Source organism: Zeus faber (assembly GCF_960531495.2).
Source record: "Zeus faber genome assembly, chromosome: 20".
NCBI classification, from domain to species: Eukaryota; Metazoa; Chordata; class Actinopteri; order Zeiformes; family Zeidae; genus Zeus; species Zeus faber.
Genome location: NC_137207.1, coordinates 4,313,058 through 4,324,122, shown reverse-complemented (window position 1 = coordinate 4,324,122; position 11,065 = coordinate 4,313,058). Strand labels below are relative to the sequence as shown.

Sequence of the window (11,065 nt, the reverse complement as noted above, 5' to 3'; positions counted from 1 at the left end):
CGTCTCAAAGCTCTTCCATAACCGAGAAGAGCTGTTCCATGACACATCGCATGAAGGGCGCAGGAAATGGCGTACGCCGCCATAGCTCATGACGCACAGCCTGCTTCCTGCACACGCACATGACGTAAGGGGCTCGTGCTGTGAAAACAACGACACTTGCCTCGCGATAAAGAAGTAACAATGGCTTTCCGCGTTCCAAAACATGGCCTCGTTTGATCAGAGACGTTCAGCAAAAGCACCCGTTTCGGACTTTTATGACGTGCAAATTCACATTTGTCCGCTTTGCTCCCCTACACTGTCGAACCTCGATTCGAGGCGAGCTCACCCGGACCCACCAGCGCCGATACCCGGATGAGACTGTCATGGCCGCCATCGCCGAGCTGCGAAAGTGAAGGGAGAAAAGAAAGGTAAAACACCGCGCGTCGCACGCGTTAAAACATGCCGCTCTGTCCCGTGTTGCATATTTGACGGGAGTTCGCGTAATCCGCCTCGGAGGGGGCGGCCCGTTAACGTTTTGTTTTTATGAAATTATGCTGTATTTGCGTGGGTGGGTTATTTTGTTGTAGTGTAACTGCTATTAAAACTCCACACGCCGGATCACAATATTCAGAAACTGCGGGGACACTATGACCTAAATGTGTCGTTACTCCCAACCAAGGCACCAGAAGTGCCCCCTTTAAGCCCTGATTCTGGGAACGATGGAGCCTTTCCTAAAGTTCCTAGACTGTTAGGGGCTAGTAACTCGGCTGGAGTGCTTGGATTGAATTTATCAATCAGCAAAATTAATGATTTGCGTCCACCTGCATACACATTGTCCTAGATACGTGGTGTTATTGCGACTAGAAATGTTATTTTTGATGTACATAAAAACGACAGTGTTGGGGGAGTACAGTAACTTTTTATTACCATCATTGGACTTTATACATACCTGAGATGGGATAGACAAATCTATCGTAAGCCCAAGCCCGAGATTTATAAATTGTTGTTGTTTGTGTCATCATACTAACTTAATTTAGGGTTTAAAGCAGACGGGTCATTTCCCTTTTAGTTTTAACTATTTAATTGAGTTAATTCATTAGTCTTTTCTTTTGGGGGGGAAACATAGTTTGAAAGACACTTTTGGTTCAAAATCCGAATTGTTATTATTATTTAATTGTTTATTATTTTTTTTCAACATATGATCAGAAGACCCTGAAATGTCTCCGGAATCAATCCGCCATAACATTCTGGCAGCCATTTTCTCCAAGATGGCTGCCTTTGATCGTGGGGGTTGACGGAGAGTGAGCCATATGAAGCATGAGTTAATGCTGAACTGCTGCCAAACAAGCGTGTTTTTTAAGCGGTGTGAATGATAACTAGTGTCTATTTGAGAGATCAAGGTGTTGAATTCACACTTTTCTATTAACTAAAGCTTGCTTATTTGATTTATGTGCATACAAGTTGATACATTTGCATAATCATCCGTTCCTGCCCTTGTCAACTGTATAAATGCTTTGACCATATGGATTTCTGTTGTCTCTCATCCCCATTTCATGTGTGAAATATTTATACTCACTAGTTTCAGTGTTGTTATTTAAGGTATGACTGTGTTAAAAGGGATGCATTTGATTTTCATTTAAATACAAACCAACATTTTAATTACATTACATTACATTTCATTTCATTTAGCAGACGCTTTTATCCAAAGCGACTTACAATTATTCAAACAGCGACGGACGCAGCCATCAGGAGCAATTAGGGGTTAAGTGTCTTGCTCAAGGACACTACAGCATGCTAGCAGGAGGAGCCTGGGATCAAACCAGCAACCTTTAGATCACTAGACGACCAGCTCTACTGCCTGAGCTACCGTCCCCACATATGAATTAATGAATTATCATATATACATTTTGAATGAGAACACACATTTACGTAAAAACAACAAAGAATGTATAGAACAGCTGCTGTGGAACATTACTAGGCCATGGGCTCCAATTAACAGTGTTACATGCCCCATCTATTCTGCTGTATAGAAAAAAAAACACACACACTGACATCTAACACGGTTCCCGGGGATTGTTCAAATCCCATCTCCTACAACTTCTCACTGAATACGGTTTTAAAAGAAAAGTTTGAATTTTTTGAATTGTAGCCCTTTTTTCCCCCACTCATGTTGTAGGTATGTAGGTAGATTTCATTCTTGTCACATTCATCCTTCATCCAGAGTTCAATGCAAGTAATGGGGGACAGATCACTCCAAAAGGCTGACATGATGCCACGGCAGTCTGACTTTGCAAATTGGAGGAGTTATTAAAACACAAAACAACACTCTTGCCACAGTGTTGTTAGCTGTATTTCGCCCAAATATTTAACCCAAATGAATCACCCAGATGAATCTGTGGCCACAGTTGGCGGCTAATGAATAAATTTGATTTGGTGCAAAATGTATTTCTCTCATCACAAATTCAGGGAGAACCAGAACCGTAAGCCAATCATGTTCCGTTTAGCTTTAAAGTAGCTTCCTGTTATTTGCCAGTTATTCAATTCATTTCAGTTTATTGTCATTCAAAGATGATAAAAACATGAGTGAACGAAACTCGTTACCCAGGTACAGCAGCAGGGTCCACTTTGTTGATAATGTATCAATACGTGACGTCAACCCAATAACACTGGATCAGTGTTATGGCTATAATTGTGGTCTAGATTTGCCATTGTCTATGGGGGCTAGATGTGTAAAATGTTGCAAATGTACCACATGAAGTCATGTCACAATTTTCTTAAAATCAAATTTGCTTCCATGACACTTAATGCAGCCTTTGAAGAGGTACAGTGTACTAAAACATGTTATTTCAGCTGTAAACTGAAATATATGACTTTTCTCTGATTAGTCCTGGTGACCATTTCTTTACAAATGTGACAGTGCATTGTGTTGGGATCTGGAAAACGGATCCCTCCCAGGTTGGTTGATGTGTGGAGCTTCCTCAATTAGACGGAGACGGGTGCAATGCAAAATAAGCATCTTAAATTGGTGCTACTGCAGTAGGGTCAGTTTGTAAAGTCTCGACGATGACAAGACCAACGAAACAAGACGAAAAGACAATGATGACAAAGACGACAACCCTTATAAAGTCTCCCCTAAGCAAGTCGTCACAAAAGGATATATGGATCACAAAGAACTGTGTACGTGCAATAGATCATGAGCAATATGTGTGCGACTGGTCACAAAGAACTGTTTTCCAAACCAGAGGCGCCATTTTAAGCAAGCGCCATATTATTTCCAACAGGCGCCATTTTAAGCGCCATACTACATCCAACAATCCCCCTTTTGACCTCATCAAACATGAGGTCACTCTAAAACAGTCAACAACATATGTATTAATCAAGGGAAAAGGTAAATAAAACATAGTACTGACATTTAAAACAAACAATAAACAATTCATGACAGTGCATGGCACCAGGAGTGATTGGTAGGGAAAACCCTATTTGTTTTAGCGGGAAAACCTACCAACATCCGTATTATTGAACGTGCGGATGGCATTCACTCACCACCTGGACCATTTACAATAAAGAGTAAACAAAAAATACAGAGTAATTTCTTAGGAGCAATGTCTCCCTGGGTGTGATACTGGATCTCGCAGCGTTTTAGCTCTTAACCTCATGCGAAGTGTGCTTACTCCGCTGTTTTGATGTTTCTCTCTTGAACCCTGGTCAACTAAATCCAGCGCAAAAATCAAACACACCATAAACAAATCAGGAGGGGAAGCGCCTGGGATCCCATCGAGGTGGACAGGCTGGTTCTGGGCGGGGGATTGTCATCGTCCCGCCTCGCTCCTCTATGACCTAGGGTAGAGGTTACTAACACGTCACCCTTGCAGCTAACAGTGAGTGCCCCGACTCGGCGGCTGCCACCCGTGCCTCAGGGGTCGGGCGGTGTCGTGGTGCTGTTAGGATCTGGTCGTTGGCAGTCGGGGTTAGAGGCTGCGACGCACTGACTCCAGTGATACCACGTGTCCCCTTTTCCCTCGAGCCGAACGGCGCGGGAGGTGTGCTCGGTGACCCGATGTGGTCCCTTTCAGCCAGACCCAGTCGGAGACTCTTACAGCCTTACCCGACAGTGGGTTGATTCCGCTCTCCAGTGTGGTCCTGTATCTTTGAGGAGAGAGAGACTACCAGAACAGTTAGGATACCATAGTACAATGCGTGATCCACGCGGGTGAGGTCCCAGGGGCGTCCCCCTTAGACCCACCGTGGCCGGACACTCGAACTTCCTTCCTGCGTATAATTCAAATGGGGAGAAACCTGTGTCGCTGTAAGTGGATGCCCTTATTCAAGATTTTCAAGATTCAAGATTTTTATTTGTCACATACATATACATACTTTCATACATATATGCAGTGAAATGTAATTATTGACATGAGAGCTATTGGAAGGGCTTCTACCCAAGTTAGAATACAAATTCAATTAATGTACTACAATGTAAAGTATAAATAGCATAAAACTCTACTTGTCAGGATGGTATTTACTATTTCTACCATTTTTATTTCATGAAATGTGCTCACACAAAGGCCAAACATGTGTTTATGACAAGCGTTTCAAGCTAGTGTTCAATTTTATTTCAACTTTAAGATATTTGAGAAATTTAATAGAAATAAATGCCAGGATTGAACTAGGCTTGGGCAATCATGCAAATTCCAATGGTGATCACTGGTGGGGCAGCGATTGCTGATTTACGTTCCGTCGAGTGTATATTTAATCATTTATGTATTTACATTTATTTATATATTTATTGGCTCGTTTATTTATTTCAAGATTTACTTCATAGGCGTATTTATTTTTATTTGCGTGCTATGTCCAGATACATACCCTTTGTGCGTGCAAGTAAATGAGCTTCGTGGGTTGCTGCTGCTCCATCCGCCACTTTCCAGCGCGGGGCTTGTGGACTGGGACTGCACCGGGTGACTTCTGCTGCATTGTCCCTTGCCCCATCTATTCCGGCATTGTCATGGCATGTGTGAAAAGGCGCAAGATAGAAATGTTCTGGAATGTAACTGCGCGTGTGAATAGTGAAACTAACTAGCCGTGGAAAGGTTATCTCTGTAATTTACCCTGAACTGTGTGAAAGGGGCTCAAAACAGCTCTGGAGAAGGCGAGAGGGAGAAAGCAGCTGTCTCCCTCCGCCCCCTCTCTTCCTCTTCGGTCCCACGATCAGTTTCAGAACACAGTGAACTGCACTTACACGGTAATCTGTTTCATTGGTCGGATTTCTCTTTGCGGATAAAAAAAATTGTCATTAATGTCAATTGGCGATCAATATTGCCAATTGCTGATTTAATTGTTATTCTGCCAAAGCCTAGATTGAACTAACATGATTGATGCTTAGTGAGGTCACCTGCTTTCTGGAGGAGGTGAAGGTTGTTCTCCTGTCAGGCTTTGGGTAGTGAACCCTAACCCTTGGGCAATAAGGTATCCTTGTGCTTAGAAATGCTTGACTCCCACTTGCTCCTCGAGGGCCACAGTACTACTGTGCAACAGCTATTAAGAGCATATTTGTGATAACTAAACTAATTACCTGATCATTAAAGTTATGAAGATCTGTTGTCCAGTATTTGGGAAGTCAGTTTTGTGTTGGTGGGGGACACCTGAAAAATAAATTAGAAGAAGAATTTGAAGAATCTTTTATCATCACACGACACGCCACCACATGCATTCACATGCTTTGGATGGTGGCCGGTGAAATGTGGCCTCTGCATTTAACCCATCCTGGCTTGTCCTTCCTCCAGGGGGGGGGCAGCCAGGAGCATTGGGCAGCATTCAATGACGCTCCCGGGGACCTTGTTCCATATTTCCATCGCTGGTCAGACGATGATGTGTGCATGTTTTTGGTGGGCGTCCAAACTCCACACAGAAAGGCTACTAATTGGGAGATAACCCATCAGAGCACAGTGCTAACAGCGCCCCAGGCAGGAATCAAACCCAGGACCTTCTTGCTATGAGGCAGCAGTGCAATGCACCGTGCCACACAAAAGCAAAAAGTAAAAAGAATAAAGTAAAATAAAGTATCACAATCTTCTAAAAGCATATCTTTTTTTTCTTTTTTTTTACAGATATCTCCAGTAGTGCAACTATGGACGAAGACCCTGAAACGACTAACTCCTACAAAAATGGCAACATCACAAACACAGAAGATGAACTGGATGAGATAAAAGACTTTGTCTTTAAGCATCTAAAAGAAGTGACCGATCAGTCGAACAGGTCGCTCCAGTGTGAACCTGGAGAGCGCTCAATTGAAGGGACACCATGTCCCACCAGCACAAACACAAAAGTGTTGAAGAAGTCTCCTTGTAAAAACGCACAGGGAGCAGTTTTCTCGGGGAAGATTCTCAGCTTTAGCTGTTCAGTATGTAAAGATGACTTGATGTACAGCCCTAATGACCTTCTTAAACATTTTAGAGGGTCACATAAAGAAAGTCTTCCTACATATCCTTGCGATTTATGTGGATTTGTCACAAACGAGTTCCCGGCTCTTCAACGCCATCGGATTGGACACAGGAACACCCTGGTGACGTGTGAGATCTGCAATGATGATGTTCAGTATTCACTGCTTTTGCTCACTCGGCACTACATCATGTGTCATAGTTTGAACGGACATTTTCACTGTGAAAAATGTGAGTTTACGACTCTGGATGCAGGCACATTTGTCCAGCATATTCACCATCATAACAAGAGTCGACTGAACTGTTACAAATGCCACCATGTCAGCTTGAACAAAGAGGAACACCAGAGGCACATGAAAGTTCACTCCACTACATTCACTTGCCAGAGCTGTGGCTACAGCACAACGAAGGGCGATAACCTTACGAAACACATGATCAATGTCCACAGTGGAGAGACGGGAGACAGGAAGAGCCTGTGGAGAGCAGTAGAGGACAGCAATACTATGTCAAATTCATCTGCAAGTTTGAAACTTCTGCTAAAGAAAAGCCCCGCCCTTTGTGGAGAAACAAAAGATTCCCAATGGGTATCAAAAATGGACTCCCTCTCTGCAATTTTACCAAACAAAAATGGCAGGTTGTTAAAATCAGAAAAGGCCTGGGAAGAATCGCGATTTGATAACATTGAAATAAAAAATAACAAAAATTGGAACCAGCTGTGTCATAATACAGAACAGCAGATTGACACCGAGGCAACATCACCTGCACAGCCAGTGTTCCAGGAATATGAAAACTGTTCACCATCTGACATAGCAAGTCACAACAACCCCAATGGACTAACGGTTCTAATGGTCAAAAATAAAATCTCGCTTCCACCAAACTGCACAACTAAAGTGATTGGACTAAAGATGGTTGATGGCAAAAAGCATTTAGTTCTCAAAGTCATGCCAACAACAAAAGTAGATTCACACACTCAGAATCTTTCTCAGATAGATGACTTGGGCTCTGCGGCATCTGATGTTGCATCTAATGAAAGCAAAGAATCTCTCGGAGAATATGATAATGATTGTTTGACATTCCCCTGCTTGGCTGCATCTCAGAAGAGCAGCTCTAATACACAGGCTTTTCAGGATGATATTATGGCAGTAAAAGTTAAGGTGGAAGAGGAAGAAATACCTCTTTCTGAATGTCTTCCTGCCTGGCAGAGAGATGAATGCAGAGAACAAACAGAACCTGAAGAAAATATACTTAATCCTGTAGCAAGAAAAGGAGATGATTTTAGTGAACATAATTATTCCCCAAAAACTAAGCATGATTTAAGTTCAATACCTGCACATTTAAACAGTGAAAGAATAAATACCAAATCTCCAATGTCATCACCGAACAATATTGATTCAACTTGTCACTCAAAAGAACATCAAGACTCATTGCCTCCAAAACAAATTCTTGGTACATGTAGGGCCGCGAATTGGACGGTACTTCCGGATACAGCGGTTGACCTCCATATTGATGGACATATGGAAGACGATGGTCGGTTAGCAGAAACCTCCCCAGAAAAGACTGTTTGTGTTGACAAGGAGATAAATTCTTATTCTGCAGAAAACAAAAGTCTCTCTAAATCTGCTCAGCGCTGCTCAAATAGTCCCTCTGCAAATCTAAGTCCTCAGTCAGAGCCACACTCTGCTATATTGAAAGGAGACCCAATCTGGAATTCTCCAAACCAAGAAGTATTTAGTTTTCATAATTATTCAAAAGAAACCTTTAACACTTCAGACACTCTCGCTGAAATTTCAACGGACAGCGATGGTGCTGGTGGACAAGAATCATCTCAGTGGAGTCTAACATTGGCAGAATCACCAGAACCATGTAACAAATCTGGAATTCAAGAAGACACAGATGTGGAGGCTTCTCAGCATGCCCATGGGGAGGACATGGAAGCCATTTCAGAAAAGAACATCGAGGTTGATGAGTGCGTAGCCAGTGTCGACGATCAATCAACTGAAGAGGAAGCTTCAGAGTCAATATTTCAAGACTTCAATATTATCAAAGTTGAGGAGGAGAATATCCCAGTGTGTGCAAAGCAACTAGAGAGTAGGAATAGTTCCACTTTCGTCAGCCATATGGTGGAAGACCATGCAGATGCCATCATTACCCATACGCTTAATAAGGAAAGAGTAGCAACTTCAGCTGATAGCAGTGACTCTGGAAAACCAACAAAGACAACCCTAAGAATTCTTCAGATGCCAGAGGGTAAGAAGCAAATGCTCTTTCAGACTGTGGAGAATCATTGCACAACACCACTGCAGCTTAAAGGAAACCCAGGTTTTAAACTGATAACCAAATCCAGCAGTCCTCAGATAAACGTTTCTTATTTAAAGCCAGGATTTGAAAGATCATGTCAAGCAACTAGCCAATGTGAAAAGACTACAAGTATAGGAATGTCAAAACCAATCTTGAGGACGAGTGAAATGGGGACCACTTCTTTGTCTGGTTTGCAACCAGGTGTCAGCACCATCTCAAGTCACTACATTATCAACAGCACAGGGTTGAAGGGCCCTGTTCTTGTTTCTAACGCAGCAAATGGCAGTCAAATGGATAAGACTTTAAAACCACAACAGACCTGCTACTTAGTACAAAGGTCACTTCCAATTGTAAAGGCCCCTGGTAATGTTGGTTTCAAATTGGCCAGCTCACAAGGGCCACTCGGTTCGCGTTCAATTCTGGCCATGCCCGTAAACCATGCAGAAAAAAAAATCCCTTTACAAACAGGTCGTCAAGCCTACCTGGTAAGGTACGTCTCACAACCCAAGTCAGGCATACTTCTCAGTAATGCTGAAGGACAGGCCATGACTCAGTCAAAGAAAAACAGTGAAAGCACTGGATCCAAAGTTCTTTTTAAGATTGTCACACCTACCAGTGGGCTTTTTACAAGTGGTGCACCCACCTCAACTAATCATCCATTGTTTCTGTCCACTAAACCACAGACCCAGTGTTTTCTGGTGTCAAATAAATCGAATGGAAATGCCTCCAGTCGTGGGAAAAAGCTGATCCCAGTAGAAAATGCTGTCGCGGAACATATTAAGGTAGCTTACGGTTTGTCGTCCCAACCAAATTTGAGTGTTAATGTAAAACAGTATGAGGGGGAGAAACTTCATTTAGCCCCGAGGCCTATTCGGCCACCAAGCCAAAGAAAAAGGCGCAGGAAACAACTCTTTGACGAGCTTCCAGTGTCTGTGCATAAAGCAAGGAGACTCGCAAACAAAACACTGACTGAAAGAGAGACTCCTGTATTATGGCAGCCTGTAGCCAAAGACATTGAAGGAACGCTGAGACTTTCCCCGTTCAGTCCTCTACAGCAGGTCAAGTGCCCTCGTAGAAATCAACCTGTAGTGGTGCTTAACCATCCAGATGCTGATATACCTGAGGTCATGAGCATCATGAAATCTGTTAACCGATACAGAGGTGCTGTTACAAAAGTATCGCTTTCTCATCAAACTGTCCAGGCCCTATCTGTGCTCAACGACATTGGGGAACTTGGGAAGTCTTTGACGAAAGGTCTCTCCCCTCCAAGACCACGGCCAGTCCAGAGTTCTGTCCGTGAACGATTTCTTCTCAAATTGAAGCTAAAGAAGAAAAGCAAGAAAAAGTATGAAGTAGTCAAGGCTGTATCGCGTTGCGCAGACCAGCCATCGTTTGACTGCTGGTTTTGTGGCCGGCTTTTCAACAGCCAAGAGGACTGGATTGGCCACGGTCAACGGCATCTTATGGAGGCAACAAGAGACTGGAACAAGTTTTTTTGAACACTTTAAAGTGTGTGTGTGTGTGTGTGTGTGTGTGGGTGGGAGGGGGGGGGGATATTGTATATTTTTAACCACTTTCCACAAGACTTTTATTCTTGCAATTTCTATTCCTGTAAATACATATTCTTAAATAGAGTTCAAAAGTTCTTTTTGTATGTAAATACTCTAGTAATTTATGTGCTGTAAATAGGATTTTAAAATCATACATGTACAGGTGAAATTGAACTGTGAAAACTGCGCACTGTAAAAGAACAGATTAAGGGAGCACTGGTTTGAAGAAGGGAACCATCAAAGGTGAAGGCTGTACACATTGTTGTACTCAGGTAACTTTATATTCTGATTGAGATTAGCAGGTTACTTTTGGTTTTTTGCTTTTTTAATATCCCATGCTTTGATTTGGGCCTATATGATTGTTTTCTTTCATTTGTACATTTGTATGTCAGGATTTTGTCAACTTTTAGTTTCTGAAAAGCTTTGGTCAGCCAAGATCTATTAAAATTATACATTATTTTATTTAAATTAATGCTTAAACTCCATACTTGAGAAACACCGATAAACCTATTGTATAGACTGCATATAGGACGCAAAATGTTCCTCAGTCGCAACATCTCATTTATCGTCACCAATCATTTGTTCAGAATTGCTTCCTGGGTTCATCGAACGGGACTGTCCATGGTGCAAAAAAACAAACTCGTAATCATGTTCAACATCACCATTGTATTGATCTGGATTAACTGGAAATTTAGTTACCCCCAAAATATGGCAACTGTTAATTGCTTTGCACCCAGTCTTTGGGTCATAGGCACAGTGCGAAAGCCACGCATATTGTTCACTCTGGTTTTAAAATTATGAAAAAAA

At 42.4% G+C, this 11,065-nt stretch overlaps 1 protein-coding gene across 1 annotated transcript; it reads left to right on the top strand.

The window, feature by feature from the left end:
- The first annotated feature begins 224 nt into the window (after positions 1–224).
- On the top strand, positions 225–10,224 carry LOC307245478 (zinc finger protein 518A). The gene is made up of 2 exons (XM_080021064.1): positions 225–407; positions 6,081–10,224. Exon 2 carries the CDS (start codon positions 6,101–6,103, stop codon positions 10,205–10,207), a length of 4,107 nt encoding a protein of 1,368 aa, XP_079877190.1. The 5' UTR covers positions 225–407; positions 6,081–6,100; the 3' UTR covers positions 10,208–10,224.
- Positions 10,225–11,065: the final 841 nt, after the last annotated feature.